This window comes from Lepidothrix coronata, unplaced genomic scaffold, assembly GCF_001604755.1.
Source record: "Lepidothrix coronata isolate B3197 unplaced genomic scaffold, Lepidothrix_coronata-1.0 Scaffold46, whole genome shotgun sequence".
Taxonomy (NCBI): domain Eukaryota; kingdom Metazoa; phylum Chordata; class Aves; order Passeriformes; family Pipridae; genus Lepidothrix; species Lepidothrix coronata.
The window spans coordinates 1,693,598-1,714,566 of NW_016690226.1; the positions used below are offsets into that span (position 1 = coordinate 1,693,598).

Consider the following 20,969-nt stretch of genomic DNA (forward strand, 5'->3'; position numbering starts at 1 on the left):
CACAGTAATAAGGCAGCATTCACAAGGTGGAGCAAAATGGCAAACTTGAGTCTTCTCACTACTCAGCTACTGTCCTTATCCCCAGCATCCTTCACAGGCACCACTTGCTCAGGTGAACATCACACCTGGACTCTTCCTTCCTTCAGGGGTTTCAAAGCTGATGGGGAGAGGATTGGATGAAGGATGAACATTCACTGTGGACTTCAGTCAGAACACAGCATCCTCTCCCTCTGGTGCCATGTGAAGGTGGGATCTAACTGAAACCTTCTCCCTTACAAGGACTGGGCCTCCCAGAAGGTCTATGATTATTTCCCAAGAGAAAAGTATAAAATCATAATAGTTTCAGGAATTAGAATGGGACAATTAAGGAAAGACAGAATTCCTGACCTGGTTAATACTGCTGAGGCGCTTCCAGTATAATCCCAAATTTGGCTTATTTAAATGCCATGGGAACAGCAGGTAAATTTCCAAACTGGGAACGAAGTCTTGTTTTTCTTGAGAATGTTGTCTAAATTAGACACAGATTAATTAGTTTTGCCACCTTGGCAAAGAAACAGTATCGCACTTTTTTTTTTTTCATTCATCCTTATCACCACTAACATTCATGGTAACACTATAAAGTGAGGGAACAAGAAAGAGACAGCTGAAAATTTATTTTTAACAGAAAGGGTTAAAACTAAGGTAGGCTCAGCAGGTTCACAAAACAAATATTTACAAACATAGAAACTAGCAACATGTTTCTTTCCTGCACTGCCTAAGATTGAGCTGAAGAAGACCTCAAGGGGTTACCTAATCTGTGCCAGTCATCTATGAAAGAGGTTTGCTTAATCTGCTACAGGTATCTCCCCATCTTCTGAAGCCATACTTGAGGCACTCCCTTCTGGCACTGAGCACGAAGACAATCGGGAGAACATCTTCCCAAGAAAGGTCTCTCTGATTTCACGAACACCTTGGTTTTCAGGAAAGCGCTGAATCTTTGGGATTGAGAGCATGTATTTTCTGTTTGCCCACACCAATTCTCTTGACAAGTTTGACATGTGCCTGCGAGCTCAGCGAAGGTTTACTGCTGTGCTTTGTGGAGGCAAGCGCTGCCAGAAGGTCTTCGGAGGATGAGGCACCCGGAGCCCCTGCGAGCAGCTACGAAGCTCTGCTGCTCTCTGCTGGGAAATGCGGGCAGAGCCCGAGCAGGAGGCTGTAATGAGGGAAGAGCTGGATTTGCCAGTATGCTCTGGCACGGTGTCTGCACACAAACACTCAGAGCCACCTGTACAAATGCAAACACCTGGGTGGAGTCTCCTCCTCAACGTCGCTGTCCAAAACGGACCCACATCAAAGGCTGCTGGTGCAGCAGCAGTCCGGGTGTAAGCCGGCAGCCTCAGCCACCTCTCTTCCCCTTGTATCCCAGCCCTCTCTACCTCATGCAGGAGCTGGCTTTCTCCACTCTGTTGCACTTAGGCCTGCTTTCCTCCCAGGCTGTAATGTGGTTACTTTCTCAAAAACCCTGGACAGAGGGCAGAGCAACTACCCCACCACACGGGTAAGGAACCAATGTGCAGGGCAACTACATGACCCATGCAGAGTCACCAGTCAGCACATGGATGCACAGAGATGTCTCACCAAGGACCCCAGGCCTCTTCCTCACAGCCTGTTTGGGTTTTTTTTTTTATCATTGCTCCATGCCACAAAGCTACTCTTTGCTTACCAGACCTCAGGAAGGCTTTAACTACATCTGTCTGCAACGGTGCAAAACCACAGGTCAGAGAGTCTCGGGATCACAGCGTGCCGGGAACCTCGAGGCCATGGCCACAGGTATTGACTGGGCTGCTGCAGCCTCGTGGATTGTGCAGCAGGTGAGCTCACTGCTCCAGCCAGGACCCTCAGCCTGGGCCCCGACAGCAGCTCCTGCACAACAGAGGGGAACAAATTCCCCAGCCTGGTGCTGACTGAGGCCCTCTGCTCCCTTAAGCAATGGCATTTAATTTTCTAATATGTTTCATCTCATGCATCTCGTTATGATTTTAAAGTAGCAGATGAAGCTACAGGACTTTTAGACAGGCATTTTCAGGATTTGGCTATCATATATGTATATTTATAGCTCAATAAAATAAGAAGAAATATTCAAAGTAAACAGACTGTGGAAAGTGATTTCTTCCAACTCTCCACTGCAGACTTGCAAGAAACCAATCAAAGAGGTTCAGGAGTGGTTTGAGCGTAATTTATTAACCCAAAAGGGGCCACATTGTTAACCAACATTATTTATAGTGAATGTCTCAAACATCTCTACTGAACAATTGTGTGATACTGCAGGGACAAATGCAATGAGTTACTACAGAGATAGGACAAAACCAGCAGCAGGTCTTTGTTACAGCTGTTAGAAGAAGCATCCTCAGGAGACAGACATTGAATCTCTAATGGCTATCTTATTTCTCTGACAATTTATTTAAGTTTTAACTTAACAGCAGGAATGATAGCCACAGTTACACAGTGACTCCCAATAAAGGAGCATATTGCTGATCTGCAGCTGGTGTTTTCTTATTTATTTCAAGGTCTTTAAGTTCCAGACTTAGCATATGGTGCCATATAAATAATGATATAATAATACGTTTTTGCTTTCCATGTGCCCGGGTAGAAAAAAGCCATGTGATTTATCTTACATGAGCATTGTATTTAAGGCATTATTTTGCTCAGAATTTTTAATGCATTTAAAATGCAGCTTCTGCTTTTTGTAATCTGTTCTTTTGAAAGAATAAACAGAGCAGTGATGTTTATTTAATAGAGTCATTCATCTTAGTTCCTTGTGCAAAATCCTAGCTTTCCAGTCCCAGCAGCCAGATCCCTGCAGTAGGCAGTGGGGTTGGAAATGGAGAGATCTGCTGTTTACCAATGAGGCACAGATGAAAGGAACACACGGGGCTCTAGATTTACCCACAGCACAACACTATTTGAAGCCAGCAGGCAGCTGAGAACTGCTTAGTCCCATCCAGTAAAGGACAGAGAGGAGAAACCCATGGGAAAACTTCTGTAGGGAGTCATGCTGTGGAGAACACAGCACTCGGATGGCTCAGCACACAACATACACAAGTTTAATATCAAGGTGAGTCCTTCAGATAAAACTGTAACTGCAGTTACCAGAGCAAACACCACCGCCATAAAGTATGACAAGGATGTAACTGTTCAGAGCTTTCCTTTTAAACCCTTGATAAACAGCATTACAAGTGCAGAAACACCCAGCTAGAGGGCAGGGAAGATCTCAACTCATACCTCAAGTCTTTCTGGATGTTGTTGTCTTAAGTTTCTAGACTGGCTGCAAAACCTCATCAAGCAAAAACTTCTTGACAGTTACAAGAGTCTTCAAAGCTATAAGTGTTGCAAATGTGGGTTTATAACTGCACAGGTCATTGCAGAACAATCAGAGTATTTTTAAGGGGCATAGAAGACTAACCAGTGAATATTCTACTTGCAAACACAAGCCTGATCTGTTGGTCCACAACTCCTAGAGGAAATATGGCAGGGTCCACTAATCAAAGACTGACAACCCCGAACACCAGACAGCATGCTGTACCCTCTCCCATCATGTGAGGATTGGATAATCAGTGGAGATTGAAGGAGTTAAATCCTGAAATCTCCCTGAAAGTCCACCCACCCAACTGCCTAAGACCCTTCAGTGATTTTACCAATTTTACCCAGAATCTTTCAAGATCTTCCCAAGTGAACACAGACCAAAAAAAACCTTCACACTCAAAGAGCCAGAAGTCCCATGCTGTCCGGAACCATCACAGTCACATGGCAAAGTGGGAGAGGCCAGATAGGCTCAGGGGACTCAAGTAATGACCTGGCATCCCATGAGTGCAAACAGCTGTGCTCCACTGCAAGATGAACTGAGTGGTCAGTGTGGTTGAGGAGATGGACAGCACTGTCATAAACCTGTACTGGAGCAGTGGGGCAACTGTTCATCTTAAAAGCTCAACAGCATACCCTGAAAAACACACACAAACTGAGCTGCTCTGAATGGAAGTGACATCTGTATGTTTAGAACAGCTTTCGAAGTCCTATATTTCTCTCCCTCTCACCCCACATAAGCCCCCATGGCAGTTTCAGCCATTCGTTTCAATCCCAGCTCTTGCAAGAACCAGAATATGTCAAAAGCTGGTTACTGTAGTAACCTAGCACAGCTTTTATCTCTATTCCTTTCATGTCCTCTTTGGGGGAAACTGGCAATCTGTTTATTTGCTTTTTCTGACGAAGTTCATCACGCAGCACACCAACTGTCTGTGTCCGTGTAAAACTGAGAAGAAAGTACCTCTCACATGAATGCACATGTAAATATTTCTCTTGGCACTCTACTACCCCACCTCTTCCTTCCCTGCTTCCCTTTATGAGCTATTTGACATGTCTTTTTCCATCTGCCCCTCCATGCACAGCTTTTCTCTGCCCTTCTCCTCCAGGCTTCCTCACTACCATGGCAATTATTAACAGGGCCAACAGCAGCAAATGGCTTCCCTGGGCTTTCCTGAATCCCTCATATGAACGTGGGAATGTCAAAAGGACACTGGAACTCCCAGTGAAGTATCTCAGCTCCTTGTAGAACAGAAGGCCAGTGGCAGGCTGGGCTATGGGCAACCTCCCTGCCCTTCTCTGTGCCAAGGGAGGCCCCACAGACGGTTCTCTGGCTCTGGCACACACTGAGAAACCTCTCTGGCTGCTTCGAGGGGAACAATAACACAGGCAAGGTGGCGGCTGCCAGGATCAAAAGCAGAACCAAGACCAGGACCAGAGTTAGTGCCACGACCAGGGCCAGGGCTAGGCACTTCCAACAACAGCATCCTGGCCTGGATCAGCAACAGTGTGGCCAGCAGGACTAGGGCATTGATTGTCCCCCTGTCTTGGGCACTGGTGAGGCCACACCTCGAGTCCTGTGTCCAGTTCTGGGCCCCTCGCTACAGGAAGGACATTTTGGTGCTGGAGCAAATCCAGAGAGAGGCAACAAAGCTGAAAGAGTCTGGCGCAAGTCCTATGAGGAGTGTCTGAGGGAACTGGGGTTGTTTAGCCTGGAGAAAAGGATGCTCAGGGGGGAACCTCATCGGTCTCTACAACTGCCTGAAAGGAGGTTGTAGCCATGTGGGCATCAGTCTCTTCTTCCAGGCAGCTAGTGACAGGATGAGAGGATGGCAGCTGCACCAGGGGAGGTTCAGTTTGGATATTAGACCGAAGTTCTTCACATAAAGGGTGATTAGACATTGCAATGGGCTTATCCAGGAAGGTGATGGGGTCACCATCCCTGGTGCTGCTTAAGGAAAGACCAGACGGGCACTTAGTGCCATGGTGTAGTTGACATGGTGGTGTTCCGTCGCAGGTTGGACTCGATGCTCTCAGAGGTCTCTTCCAACCTGACTGATTCTGGGATTCTGGAATTTCCTCACCCGCCACCCGCCCTTCCCTCTCCCCCCGCCGCTTCCGCCCTGACCCAACATGGCCGCGCGGCACCCGCCGCCCACGTGACCCGGCGGCACCGCCCACCCACACACGTGACGGCGGTTTCCCCGGCAACCGCCCCGGCGTCTCGCACCGCCCCCCCCCCCCCCCCCCCCCCCCCCACGGCCAGTGACGAGCAGCAAAAGGGCGGGCGGGGGCGAAGCGGCCCCTGCCTTGCCCTGCGGACCCGGGGGCAGCTGAGGGAGAGCCCCGGCCCCGGCAATCGCCTTCTCCCAGGCAGCTATCAGTAAGACAAAAGGGCATGGTCTTAAGCTCTGCCGGGGGAGTTTTGGGTTGGATATTAGGAAGAAATTCTTTGCAGAGAGGGTGATCAGGCATTGGAGTGGGCTGCCCAGGGAAGTGGTGGATTCTCCGTCCCTGGAGGTTTTTAAGATGAGTCTGGATGTGGCACTTAGTGCCATGGTCTAGTAACCACGGCGGTAGTGGATCAAGGGTTGGACTTGATGATCTCAGAGGTCCTTTCCAACCCGGCTGATTCTGTGATTCTGTGATTCTGTGATTCCCGGGCTACACCGACCCGCGCTGCCCCCGAGCAGCTTCCTCGCCGAGCGCCCGGTATCTTTTGTCCCCAGGCTCAACGCCCCCTTTCCAATTGCAGGGATGGCTTCAGACAACGCTGCTGTCACCAAGACCCCCAAAACCTTGGAGCAGCTGTGGCTGCTGCCTCCTGTCCCGGGCGGGTTTGGAACGGGAGGGAGAAACCGGGCAGGACTCTGCCTGCGCTCAGTCACAGATCTGGGAATGGGAGAGCAGGGCATGGATACAGCACAGCCCGCAGCCAGCTGCTCAAGGAGGGAATGGGTGAAGCCAACACAAATTTCGGTGGCTTGCTGCCAGGGAGCAAGACTGGGACTGTGTCAGGCAGGGAGAGGAGCCGGGAGCTGAGGGCAACCCCAGCACAGCCAGGTTGCTGGTAAGAGGGATCACCGACGGCCCCAGGCAAGGAAAGGTCATGAATCGGGTCTGGGATCCATCCAAGAGACTTCCATAGAAACAGAACTACCTACAATACATACTTATAGAGTCCCCCTAGGACAACTAGTTAGTAAGTGAGGATCAGGCACAGACAAGTTCTGAACCTGAGCTTAAATGGAGTTCCTGGGATCATGCAGAAGGTGCAGGTGGGGCCAGTCACAGAAATTAAAGCCTATTAGTGCCTGTTTTAAGAGGGGTTGCAGTATATTTGCAGAAAGTTACAGTAATGTGATGTATCTGATCTGTGGAGATGCATGTTTAAAATATTCTTTGTTCTTTATTTGTTAAATATTTTAGCAAGAGCACAACAATCATTCAGAATCCAAAGTGGAAGAATCTAGCATACCGTCACCTGCTGAATCATCTGAGGACCAGACACCTGTAGTTGAATCCCCACCATCACTGGATGACTTACCTGGGTTTAAAACACCAGCTATCTGCAGTGGAATTGCCAGTGTCTGCAGACGAGCTGATTATTAAGAAACTACCAGGTTCTGAGGATCAGTTACCGGTCATTGAATAGTCCACATCCAGGGAAAGCTCACCTGAGATCAGATCATCTGTGGGTGAACTGTCAAGTTTTGAAGTCAAGATGTACATGTCTGACTCCACACAGGATGGTAACACATCTGAGGCTGCAGCAGCAGCAGCAGAGACTGCATATGAAACACCAGAGCCAACGATATTTGAAAATGCCTATCAAATGTCCATCGATTATGTGGAGAAACATAACATTATGCAGATATTTCAGGTGAAATATATATTTCCTTCTCTTTCCAGAAGCTTAGATGAGAAGCTTGGCCTAAAGTTAGCTTGAGCCAAATTATCCCTTCCCCAGATCCCTCCTTGTCCTTGTGCATTCCTAAGTGTAAACTTAGGAAAAGCAGTAGAAAAGGACCCTTGATCATCTTTGAGGTTTGAAAGAGATGCTTGCTTTTTAAAATGCAGATAGTGTTAGAGCAGAAAGTGCAGCCACCCACCTACCCAATGATCAGTAATTCTTTTCTTCTGTCTGTCTCTGTCTCAGGAGATCACAGAAAAATTGGTGTACTCTAAACCTGATGACCCCTTGCAGTTCATACTGATGGAGGTATGGTCTTGCTGAGGCTCAGTGGGGACTGCCTGTTAGGGCCACAACAGAAAGCCAGCTTTGCTGAGCACACCAAAGTCAGGGTCAAGCCAGGACTGTTTCTCTCACTGTATGTCTTGGGAAGAGGAAAAGCACAGGGCAGGAGCAGAGTGCTTGGGATGCAAGGGGCCACGTGTGCTCCAAAAGGAGAGGGAGAGAAGGTACGAGAGTGTGGGTGAAGAGTTCAGTTTGGGGGAAGGATGGGCTAAATGTGCCCTGGAGTTACCTGAGGAATGAGGGAAGCTTAAGGACAGATATAGGGCCCCTCTGTGACCCTTCCCCAGCTACCTCTATCCTAGACTGGGAGGGAACACTTTTTTGCCCACACACCTCTATTCAGGAGAGCTGTCTCTGCTGATCCTGCAGGGTATTAAAACACAGCTAATTCAAAGTCAGTCAAATTAGACAATAGTTTAGGAGTGAGTAGAAGTATGGGTTGCTTCTTGGGAAAAGGAGGAGGTTAGAGAAAAGAAAGTAGACAGAGAAAGAGAGTGAGTCTTTTCCTTCATTGCCCTCTAGTCAGTCAGGAAAAGCACCATCTTTGTGGTTTGCTGCTGGGTTCATGGCGTACTGAACACAAAACCTGCAGAGGAATGGCAAGGCAGTTCTGGGCACCAGTGTATGAGGAAATAAGCTCCCAAATGACCCTTTTCCTTTTCCTTTGTCCAGGTGCAGTCTATGATAGAAGCCAGGCAGGCAGAAATGGAGAGAATATCAGAGGAGAACAAAGATGTGTAGGTGTTTCTAGAAGAGGCCTGCACACTCCTTTTGGGCCCTACTGACCTTGCTATTGTGATATTGCATCATGCTTTTGTAGTCATTGGCAATAACTTGGAAAAGGTCTGGGTGTATCTGTCTTTCATGTTTTCCCTGTTCTGTATGCTTCTGCTTCCCCTTGGGTTTAAATCCTGCAACCAAATATTGGTATGGAATCACAAACTCAGATCTAAGTGTGCATGGACCTGCATGCACATATGGCACACCTTGAAGAGGCAGGTCTGCTGAACTCCTATGTGGTCTGTGCATACAAATGCATAAGTCCCATGTTTAGGCCACTCCTAGACTCTGCTTTTCCATGCAGAGAAATCCCACAGCTCAGACAACACAAGCACAAAAGCAAGTAGAATTTAAGAGCAGCCCTGGAAAACCCACAACCCTTTCTTTTTTTCCTGCTGCATTGGTGGCACACAGCTGTGCAGCTATGCAGCAGCACCAGTGCCCATCTAATACTTTGATGGGCTGGGTCTGGGCTTTCCCACTGGCCCCAGAGCTCCTCTGATGCAAGAAGCTGTCTTCTGCCTCTTCCACACACTGAGTGCAGCTGTCACACCCTTAATCATCCCTGTTGGGTACCAATCACTCTGCTTCTTGGGGTTGCCTTACTTGTATCATTGCAAGTACAGTGTATATCTTGATAACAAAAACAGTAAAGCAACAGTTGCACACACCCTTAATAGCTTCAGAAAACATTGTCCCTCAGGAATGTGGGAGGTGAATAAAACTAAACAAATCAAAACCAAGCACTGGTAGTTCAGGAAATTCATCAGAGTCGAGGTACATTTCGCAAACACGTCATTTGAGATGCTTTTGATTCTTAAAACACAGTTCTCATTTTCATACCATCCAAGTGTCTGTTTCCACCCCGACAAGAAACTTTGTCTTTCTTTTTTTTGTATCTTGCCTGAAGATTATTGAATATGTGCAACAGAGCATACTATTGTTTTGGCTTCATGTATTGTGTATGTGCAGTAGATGCCAGATAGTGTTTTTTTTTGTCACTAGGCTTTTCTCTTTTTTAGGCAAGTGCTCTAATTTCCTGATGGATGGCAATGTATTCCCAAATGACTGTCTCTATGACTATGAAGAGAACGCCATAGAAACTTCATCTATCTATTTTTAGCTAAAAGTCTGATGATTAGGTTGTGTGATTCTCTGCAGCACAGCTTGGGCCCAGAAAGTCTGGGAATAACAGAAGCAAGTATTTGACATACAAATTCCATGTCTGAGAAGAGTTTCTTTTTTATCTAAGGTTCTGAAAAAAAAAAATAAAATCAGTAACTCATATGTTTCCAGGTTAAAGGTAGGTAAGCACCCATCATTCTTAGAGCAGGGAGGTTTTTAAGGTTATTTTGAGCCTAGGGGTGGCTCAAGATTCAGATTCAATCTTTGTTGGTTTTGTAAGAACAAGCATTGAGGCCATGTTGCTGAGAACACAGCTGCACTGGGCAGGGCATGTCTCAAGGATGAAGGACCACCGCCTCCCTAAGATCCTGCTCTATGGTGAACTTGCCACCGGCTGCCGCAAGAGAGGAGCCCCGAAGAAAAGATACAAGGACTCCCTGAAACAACATCTCAGCCTTGGCCATATTGATCAACATAACTGGTCTACTCTGGCCTCCAATCAGGAGGCCTGGAGACACACTATCTATAATTCTGCTGTTTCCTTTGAGAACACACACAGGATCACTCTCGAGAAAAGACAACGCAGAAAGAATCGTGTCTTGCAGAATAGACCACCTAAGGAGTCTTTCTGCTGTGCCTTTTGCAATCGGATATGTCTATCTCATATTGGCCTCATTAGCCACCAGCGTGCTTGTAACAAATGTGGGTAGAGCCTTCCTAAATCTTCGTTCACGAAGCCTAGCCATGAGGTGTAGACTTAGGCATCTAGGTCCCACTGAAGTGGTGAGATGCTTTGGAAATCCCTACCTATCCTTGGCAACTGGAAGAATCAGACACTGAGATTGTTTTTCAGCCTGATGTATTTTTGATCAAGAGTTTGTAAGCAGCCCTGTGTATATATGCCCTGTCCTAACGTATCTCTGTGAAACAGAAAACATGTGGAAGATGAAGACAGTGGCTGAAGCCTTCTCATCTCTATGGTCATTTGTCATCATGTTGTCACAGAAGATGGAGTAGTTGGAATGTCTTTAAATTATGTTGTAGAACAGGACTGGGGTACAGGATTGAGTACAGCCTTAACTGTGTGTTTCCTGCTTTTGTCATTTGTGTATTGTATTTTGTTGTTCTGTTTTACTAATGAAAAGCTTTTGACTTGTAATATGTTCTCAGACTATAAGTGTATGCCTTCAACTTCATGTCATGATTAAGGGAGTTATGCAAGGAAAGATCCTTAATCCCTCTTTCATGTAGGTTGAAATGAACTGGAAAGCAGTCTTCTTACAAGTGACAGAAAATTTGAAAGAGAGGCCCTACCCAGTGTTCCTCAGCAAACTCAGGGCCAAAATTTTCCTTTGGTGGCCCGGCTACCTTATCTCATGCCAGCAAAGTTTCTGTGTGGTAGCAAGAAGTCTTCCCATTGCACATAAGATAGAGCATCTGTCTTTTCTGCTTCTCAGAAAAGTGAAACAGAAACAGTGTTTTCTGTTCATTTCTCTCCTCAGAGGAGAGGTCACTCTCCTTTGGGGACCAGCAGTTGTATAGAGATGAATGAGGCTGTACTCAGGACAGCTCTTCGGGCCTAGATTTGTCACGTGTAAATGGCAAGAGACTGAGGAAGACAGTAGGCTGAGGACAATCCTTCAGCTTTCACTGACTTAGAGGGAGTTGATCAGCTCTGAGCAAGGGCTTTGACCAGAAATCTTGGGGAACATAACATGAGCTGAGGAGAAATGTCACTTCCTTCACCTTGAGCCTCTCAGATGATTGAATTGTATTTTGAATTGCAGTTTTTCAGGCAAAAAGAAGCTCAGGAACTTAATTTTATGAAAACAAAAAAGCATTCTCCAGAATGTTGGCAGATTATTGTGTTTAAGCTAGTGTCACCCAGCTATGCTTTTTTATTTGCTTCACAGTTCTTCTGAAAAATACTTTAGTCCTAGAAAAATTCTACTTCATAGTAAAGCACTGCTGTTTGTGTATAAGAAGGCTTTCCTGTGGCAAGGAGGCAAGTTAGATTTCAAATGGAAACTTTTACTGTAGTCTTAATTCCAGAGTGACTGCCCCTTTTCCATAATTTATTTCTCAAACCATTGGATCCTTATTTCTTCTTCATAAGTGGACATTTATCAACATGACACTAAACTGTCATTAAATTTCTTGCCTTGAGTGCTCTGAAGGAATTAGCAGTTCATTGTGTGTAACTGAAACTATTCCATATAAGTCCTTATAGCACACTAGTCACAGTATATTTGAATGCTCTCCAGAGTGTGCCAAGCAACGTGACTAACATCTGTTGTTTGCTCTTTTTCCTCTCCACAAGGGAGATGTCTGTGCACTGAAGTACATTCTTTTGAAAAGGGTGGTTTGTGGTTTTTTTTACTCACACCTGTGTGTTGCTGTGTGCTTCTAATGGATAAGGATAGGTCATAGAGTGAAAAGCGTGGAAGTTGGAGGTAATTTGTAGTTCCCAAGGATGATTACTCCTCAATATGAGCTGGACACCAAGAAAGTACATTATTTTGAAGGAACAGATCTTTTTTTTGCCGACCTATGGACAGGCACAGAAGCGTGACATCCAATTCATCTGCCAAATGGCGTGACCTTATGGCCCATAGAATGTTTCTGTTGTGAACCTTGTACTCCAGAAGCAGGATGCAGAGGAGCAGTAAGAAGGAAAGTGTAATCACTGTGAAATAGGTCTCTTGGATGAAAACATCAGTTTCTTTTTCTGCCATCTCTGTATGGAAGTTAACGTTACTCAGATGCACCAAGCAATACTAAAGTTGCCTATGTATTGCTTCTAACCAATGCAAAAAAACCCCAATGTTGCAACAGCTGATTAAAGATCCTTTTGAAAAGTTCACACAGACTCTGCTCCGCTTCTTAGTTAGGTGGAGAGCACATTTTTCAATGGCCGGCTGCTTATAGCATGAGACATTTCATTGTGACTCATTGGATATGAATCATTGCTACATAACACCAACTTCAAGCTAGTTTAATGCCACTGATTTCAAAGTTTCACAATCATGTGAAACTTTTAGGCAGCAACAACTATTGAGGGCTTTCATGTCTGAAATGGAAGAAATTAACCTCTGGGTAAAGTCCGACAAAGAGCTCAAGAGAAAGCTCCAGCTGAAGACTGGAGAATGTGGAAGAGCTTGGAAAGGAATACACCAGGGCAAATTGATCAAACCCTATCTGACATGCCTTTGAGTTGTATTCAAGGGAAATCTGCTCTTGACCATTCTTTCAGCCAGAGGAAATGGAGAAGAAAATGAAGAAACATTCCCTGAAGGTCAGGCATTAATATCCATGGCTGCATTCCGTTTTTTGGGACTGTCCTCATGGACAGAACTGATGTAGTAGCAGCACCACCAAAAGTTCATGGCCATAGCTCAACATATAAAAATGAAAAGGAGAACTTTGAGTTGTTGGGGTGACATGGATTGGATGAACACTCATCTTCTCCTGGGGAAAGCTGGCGGGTTGGAGTGTCACTGCAGAACAGATGAATTTAGGCAAAGCAGATGCAAGAGATTTCTATATACATAATTCAACACTGGAAACTAACTGCAGACACTGCAGTAGTTGGTCTGTTTTAGAAACAGCTGGTATGAATTAGGAGAATGGCGCTTCCTTTCCCCCTTAAGGTTATCATCTCAATTCCCATGCAACTCCTCTCACAAGTGGGAAGAGCTCACCCTCCTTTGTCAGACCTTGCTGCTTTCAGGCACTAGGAAAGACATCTCTTTGGCTTATTCATCGAGGAGTCTGGGGTAAACTTTCTATCTTCCAGTGCAGAAAATAGGAGAAACCGCTGGTGTACTTTCATAAACTGCAGTGAAATAATACCATGGAAGAAATGAATTATGAGATGGACTCATTTGCTTTTTTACATTGTTACTTTGAGACCAAAAATAAGCATCTTTTTTGTTGTCACTCATTAAAGTGGCAAGAGATGGAGGAACTTGGAACTACATAGAGCTGGACTTACAAAGGTGCATGGCTATCAAAAAAGGAAGGCACTGTAGCTAAGGGAGTGCAGCTCTCCATTTACACTGGCCATAAAAAATTCACTATAAACTTGCAAGACTTTGAGGCAAATGCCTTATTTGGAATGACCTGGTCCAACCTTTAAAATCCTTATTATTAACTAGGAGGAAGGATCTATATTAGGGTTAGGGAATTTGTAGGAAAAAGAGATGACCTCTGTCCTTCCTCCTTCCTGTCCCCCAACTTTCCTTCTAGCATAAAACAGGAAACAGAGGTGTATACAGGCATGTGTAAGAGCACAATAGTTTGTTAATGAGAAAAATGCATGTCATACCAGCCCTTGAAGAAAAACAGTTTCCACCCTGAGGAGCTTTTGGTGTTCAGACAGATGAGTCGACGTTAGGGAGAAGGCTGTATTACATTCAGACAAATGGTCAGAGACCCAAAGATTTTTAACAGTGGCTCAAAGTTACATAAACACCATGAACAAACATCACAGTCCCTTTGAGGAGCAGAACGATGCTGGCCCTATCCCGCTATTGTTTAAGTATCCCCTTGGGTCTAGCATAATATCCTGCCTCCCTGCAAGGAGATTCAGGGGAGGGCAGCATTGCCAGTTTGCTGAAACCCCACAGTATTGAAAGCAAGTATTGCCCACCGGATAACCCAGCTTTTGGCCCTGTGGTTTGAATCCTTGGTAGGATAAGAGAGATATCTTGAGAGACTCCTTGACTGTAGTATGGTGCCATGATGCCAATACGTGTTTGGTATGGCAGATAGGAGTGCATATAGTAGAAACTCAGCCAACTGTTGAGAGCAACAGCTCCCTACATTTTGCATTGTTAGGCGTCTAAATGTTTCCAAATGAAGAGAAAAGCACTTTAAAAATGTAAGAGCTAAGCAGGGTCCAGCACAACTAACAGAATCACGTTTTGTAGCTACATTTCATACACCTCTTAGAAGTTGTTCTAAGCCTTAGTGGCTTTTCAGAAGTCACGTGTGAAAAAACGGCTCTTGAATAGCAGGTTAAAAAGCATCTTGAAACAGAGTGAAACGTAACCTTTCCTATGTGTGCCCATGAGAGGGCAGCACAGACCGACTGAGCCTTCTCTAAAGGCTTTTAAGAGGCAGGGGGACTAATTCGAAGAGTTTATGTCCAGCCATGGAGCAGCTACAAGTAGAGAAGAAACGGTCCATGTAAAAGGTCTGAATTGCCCAAAGCACAACCGCATCCATCCCCCACCTGAAACTAAAACTCAGGTGCAGCTGAGTACCGGTTTGACTGAGTCAAACCCCAGGTGCATGGAAGGGTCTCAGGGAAGTTTCCAGTTACTTACTGAAACCTTAAGAGAGTTTCAGAGGAAGAATATTGGACAGTGCCTACAGTCCTGTCAAAGCAATGAGTTGGTGTTAGACATCAACCACACCCTTGCCAAGGCAGAGGCTGTCACCCAGGAGCACTATAAACTTGCCCAAGGCGTGCATACTATTTATTTCCATCCCAGTATTGCACCAGCCAACACCCCTCTGCTACTGCCCTTTCCTCATACTGCCAAGACTCTTGTGATGCAGCTTTCAGTTGACTGTCCTCCCTCTTTCCCTTGGGTGCTCCAGCCCTTTGACAAGGTGGATGGCGGAGATGCTGAGATAAATGAGACATAGGCTTGCAGCAAGCGTGTTGGAAACTGGATAGTGACAGCCAACCATATGTAGATGGCAGTGCTCCACAGCCAGCCCCTTACAGCCTCCCACATCAGAGGCAGCTAATGCAGAGGAGGCATTAGCTCCATTAGGATGGATTTGGGAGGAATGAGATATCCCAAAACACCCTTCAATAATAGGATGGAATCGATTATGTGAATGGATTTCTTTGGCCCCTTGCAAACAAGCAGTAAAGACTGCTTCTTTTGAGCATGTTGTGGCTCATGACTGACACACAGAATTTTGGAGAAGAGGTTTTTAACCATAAGAAAGAACAATGCAGTCACTAGGTCCAGACAGAACAGCTTGTTCCCAGTCTGTTAGATGAAACTCGACTGAACCAGCAGTAGCAAAGGACCATCACAGTGCCAAGGCCATTTGGTAGCAGGGACCACATCCTAATGGATATATTGACACTGACATATGCAGTCTTTTAGAGGCCAGGAAGCCCTCAAATTCATAACCAAGAGCAATACAGAGACACTATCTAGCAGACCTTCCCTGGACATTGTCAGCTTTTTAAAACACAAGCAGAAAATGTCTATCTTCTCAAAAGTCTTTTCTTCTGTTAGAGATTTCCTTGCAAATCCCAGACAATCCTTTGCCAAGACACAATGAGATTTCTCTCCTCCTGTGAGCCTTCCCTGTGAGCACTTCACCTATGAAGACAGGCTGAGAGAGCTGAGACTGGTCAAACTGGAGAAGGGAAGGCTTAGGGGAGACCTCATTGTGGCCTTCCAGTACCTCAAGTGTGCTTATAAAAAGAAGGGAGAGGGATTTTTTATACAGACAGATAATTATAGGACAAGGGGCAGTAGTATTAAACTGAAAGGTTTATATTAGATGTCAGGAAAAAATTCTTTACTCAGAGGGTGGTGAAGCACTGGAACAGATTGCCCAGAAAAGTTGTGGATGCCCCATCCCTGAAAGTGTTCAAGGCCAGGCTGGATGGGGTCCTGAACAACCTGATCTAGTGAGTGGCATCCCTGCCCATGGCAGAGGGGTCAGAACTACATGATCTTTAAGGTTCCTTCCAATCCAAACCATTCTATGATTCCCTCTGGTCAGGCTCCTGTTCAGAGTGAGCTGCCTGCCCTCATCAATCTCATCGGAAGATGAGATTGAAAAGAAAGCCACAGCTCCTTTACTGGCACTTTTATGCCATCAAGGGTGTTGGCTAAGGAGCATCACTCTTGAAGGGCTTGGCTCCCTTTCCCTGCCAGGAGAAACTCCTGCCAGTGGGAGGGGAGTCAGGGCAGGGCTTGACGTCAGGCTCCTCCATGCGTGTTTTATCATCTGCTCTCTGCGTGTACAAAAATGTGACCTGTAGGCTGCTGAAAAACAGGTGAGATCAGCTACTCTAAGATGCAGATATTTTGGTCTGTGTTTTCCTTTGCAGAAATTAGCCTCAGGCCTGTGTTGAGGCTCTCCTATGAGTTTCTTTCATAGTCAGCAGAGTAAAAGAGGCATCCTTACAGTGAGATTTAGAGCCTAAATCTCCCTCAGTATGTGCAAGAAGGCACCCTAAGGGTCTTCTTTATTAACAGTAGTAGCATCCAATAGAGATTAACCTTTATATACATCCACTGCTTCTCTAAGCTTTTGGGTTGAGACCACTGAGGTAGGGAACCTAAGCAGCTGGTCTAATTGTTAGCAGTGGGGTACCAAGACTAATTTGTTACTGCCTTTATCCACGCATGCAAATATCACTATATGCACTAGCCCAAAAGTCCCTGGGGAAGCAGTTCCCTGCCTTAACTCAGTTCTTTACCACACAGAGTAGCTTCCTCCAAGTCGTTCTTTCTGCTTGCTCACGTGTCAGGAGAAACAGTCTCTTCTGAAAGGCTGAAAGTACAGATTTTCATGCAATCTCATGATTCCAGTAGCTCAGGCTTTATGCAACCACCCAAAATTGCGAGTCTTAATGACACCAAAATACAGGCACGGTTATAAGCTCATTAATAAAGCTACCCTACAAAATTAGAAAAATATGGTGTGTCCCTTTCCTTCCCCAAAATATTAAAAAAAACCAATTCTTGAGAGTGTGCCTTATAACTCTCTCTTTAGGAATGAGGAGTGCAATGCCATATTCATTGCTAAATGCAAAACACCAGGATTACCAGCGTCACAACGATGCTTGTTCTCTGTAACACTCTTTCACCAAGATATCTAAGTTTTAGAAAGAAGTTACTTACCGCATTCCACATTATACTAAATATATACATACAGTTGGGCTTTTCAGCCTATATGTTTGCAGGTTTAGCTGGGGTGGCCAGCCCAGTGACCCGGTGGTTTATTCTAACCCACTATAATTAGCCCATGATTGTTGCTAACCGTATGCCATTTGTCTCCCCACACTCAGCACTGTTTGGTAAACAATTTCAGAGACAGAGTTGCTCTCCCCTGATCTCACTAGGTGGTGTTCACTTATTTATTCTCTGCACCCCACAGTTATTCCTCTCTCTTGAGACTGAGAGTTATAAAAGTGGGAAAAAAAGGGCAAAAATTTGCCAGAAGAGGGAAGTAGCTGCAGCAAAAGACACAACTCAACTGGGGAGGCAGGAGGCGAGCCTGGCAGGAGGCCAGGCCAGCTGCAAACTGAGGGGCACAACGGACATCTGTCCCCCACAGCCCACATCCTCACCCCCCCATGCAGATGCATTGAGATGGGAGAGGAGGCAGACATGAGGAATTCCCTTCTTCTCCTGGGAGGAGCTGGCTCCTGGCCATGGCACGTGTAGGGCTTGGGTGGTAGGCACGAGCCTCAAACCCAAATCTGGCCCAGGGAAGGAAGGTCAAACTGCGGACTGGGAAGCAGCTGTTTGCAGCCCTCGCAGGAATGCAGGAGCAGAGCTGGGTGGCAGGAACTGGGGCTGCAGCCACAGGGAGCAGTGCCCTCAGGAGGAGGTTGCCGGTGAGGTTGGGACTCTGCCAGGAAAGGCAGCAGCCCCTCAACTCGTGGGCAGCACCTTTGCAGCTTGCTGCAGCAGGGATGCTTGGCTTCACTCCCAGCAGGGCTGCCATGCACTGCCACCGTGTGCTGGAGGGGCGATCATCAAAAAAGCCCCTCTCCCTGGGACAAACAGGCAGTGCTGATCAAGCTGAACCTGCATATGGGTGCATGGGTTTGGCCAACGCTGAAGCTGCACTGCTGGGGGTGCAGGATTTCTTAAGTCCTCTTCCTCAACCATGAGATCTGATCTTCCCATGCAACATTGCAAATCCAGTCAGGAGCCTCCTGTTCATGGATGGGAGTGGCTCCACCATGATGCTGACATGAGACAGTCACAGAAATGACTCCTGGCAATCTACTACTTTGACCATAAGCTCCTTTTCCTCTCTGTGTGCTCTCTCCCTTCCTAAATCCACCCTCTCACATTCTCTCAGTCTTAAACCATTATTTCCATGGTATGAAGAAAAGAAATTCAAAGGATTCAGGAAGGTGAAAAAGTATTCTTAGAGGTGAGGAATGGGGCCAACCCACTGGAATTACCCACAACATCTAATCAGCCCTTTTCAGCAACTTTGGGCATCCTCCAGCATGCCTTCCATGACAATTTTGAATAAATACAGCATACTTCATGACAGGCATGTTCTCACATTGCCCAGTCACCCACAGAGCACATTGCAGTAGCCAAGTGATAGATCTGAAAAATTTCATTTTCCACCTCTATCTGAAAATAGGGCAGGCTGTGGCCTCAGCATCTGACTGTCCCTCCAGATGAAATCCCAAATGACTGTGTGTCTTCACTCTCAATTCTGCACTTTGCCTTTAACTCGCACGCAACAGAGGTGTGCGCATATTTGGACCTATGTCTGGATACGCAAGGAAAGCACGTGCATGTATGGATTTCTACATGTGCAGATACACGTGTGTGTTCGTGTGGCTCTGTGAGAGGGTGTGCACACTTGTCAGTCTGTAGCTTTCGCAAATGCAAGAGCTTTCACAAACGTATGGGTCTGGCAGTATAGAAGTGTTGGTCCACTTGCAGTATGCCAGCACAGATACAGACAAAAACAGAGACACAGGCAGGCTAAAAGAGCTGCAGGCACCCCAGTGGAGGTACCCATGGGGGCACTTCCCACTGCATGGCTTTTCAGCCCCACTGCACTCCCTTGCTCGGACAAGGTCTCTGACCCTCCTCTGCATGGGCATTCAGGCAAACTTACAGACTAACCTTGTTAGCGCACACCAAGAGAAGTGCAAAGAAACAAACAAAACTTCTCATCCGCTCTCTCCTTCTCCATATCAAATTTTGCTCCAGAGATCACCAAAAATATTCTTACCCAGATTCAAAGCCAGATTAACAAATTGTGAGCAGACAAAAGGTGATGGCAGCTGAGGAGTGACCACCACCCACCCCAGCCTTACCCTCTCTTCCAGCCCAAAGAAGGATTCACTCTAACAGCCTTTTGCAGTGTCCTGGACAGGGCTACAGAGCTGCAAGAGCTCTGCTGCACCAGTGCTGGTGATTGGCAGAACTACGAACTTCACTGCCAGCTTCCGCTTCCCTCTCTCCTCTTTCCTCATCTGCTTTTCCCAAAACAATATTTCCAGATGAGAGGTGAGGAGTGTCTTACCACAGCAGGCTTGTGTATAATCACTGCTCAAGATCAGCCAGACTGAGATGCTCAGGAGGTGCACTGCCTTTTCCCCCACTAGCTGCTCTCAGTGTCCAACAGCAACAATGGGAGCCTGCCCTCCTGGAGCTGAGCACACCAGCTGGTGTGAAACACCTGGTCCTGCCAACACTGCCAAAATATGGGGTGGCGGCTGCACCAAAATAGACTTCACATGTAAGGAGCACAAATAATGGGCAAGGAGATCTGAGTTATTTAAGTCTAGACAAATAAGTATCTGTATGCTTGAGGAGCCAAATGACCACTTTCTTGTGCCTGTCTGCTAGATCAGACTACAATGGCTGGGTCTTCTTTTGTTTATAGCTGTGATACCTCATGGCGCCGGAAATGCCGAAAGCACTGTCTTTCCTCAGGGAGAAATCTCGCAGGGATCTCATGCAAGAGCTGAATCTCTCTTCAGTTTTCTCCAGGTACCAAAGGATCCATACAATGTTAGAACTATTTCAGTTCTCACTAATTTCACACAAAATATTTTCCAGGATGGCTACCAATGGTATATATACATGTTATTTTCATGTTTGGTTTTGACTTGTGAAGGCTCTAACAACATGGAACTCCCCTCACCCTTCCCAAGCCCATTATTTATTTGGCTGGGTTTTGCAGCAGTAGATGAAGAACACCGAGCACAACCACCTGTGCTTTTGCCAGAGACATGTTCAAGGCTCCAGTAACATGAATCATGGCTTTTGGAAGATTTGGACTGGAATGAGTGAGGGAGAGGAAGGTGAGAGACATCCCTTTTTCTGCCGTGTTCCTCAGCCTTAGTCCTTCTCAGTTCATCACAGGCCAACTAATATATATGTCTGTGCTTGACTTCGCTCAGTCTTAATAAGACTGAATATGTTAAAAATCCAGAGGGCCCAAGGAAATGGGATGGTCTTCCCACTTTTTGTGTTATCCACAGTGTCTTGCAGATTATCCAATGCTTACACTTCTGTTTCCAAAAAAAATCCCAAACTAAATAAGATGAAAATGGACCCAACCCAAACCACTGGATTTTTTCCCATGCAACATAATTAAATGGAAAATTAAAATTAATTTAATCTCTGTTTCTATTCAGTACATTCTTCTTATACCCACGTTCAAACAGCAGTCCAGTAATCTTTTAGTCCAGCAATACTTACGTCCTTCCAAT

At 45.9% G+C, this 20,969-nt stretch overlaps 1 protein-coding gene across 2 annotated transcripts; it reads left to right on the forward strand.

Annotated features, from left to right (window-relative positions):
* Window positions 1-5,564: 5,564 nt before the first annotated feature.
* Window positions 5,565-9,626, forward strand: CUNH3orf30 (chromosome unknown C3orf30 homolog). Of its 2 annotated transcripts, none has more exons than XM_017814722.1 (5): window positions 5,565-5,719; window positions 6,766-7,219; window positions 7,496-7,558; window positions 8,267-8,331; window positions 9,397-9,626. In XM_017814722.1, the coding sequence occupies exons 2-5, from the start codon at window positions 7,061-7,063 to the stop codon at window positions 9,407-9,409; spliced, it is 300 nt and encodes a 99-aa protein (XP_017670211.1). In that variant the 5' UTR covers window positions 5,565-5,719; window positions 6,766-7,060; the 3' UTR covers window positions 9,410-9,626. The 2 variants fall into 2 exon arrangements, with proteins under 2 accessions (XP_017670211.1, XP_017670213.1); XM_017814724.1 differs by lacking the exon at window positions 5,565-5,719 and adding an exon at window positions 5,989-6,048.
* Window positions 9,627-20,969: the final 11,343 nt, after the last annotated feature.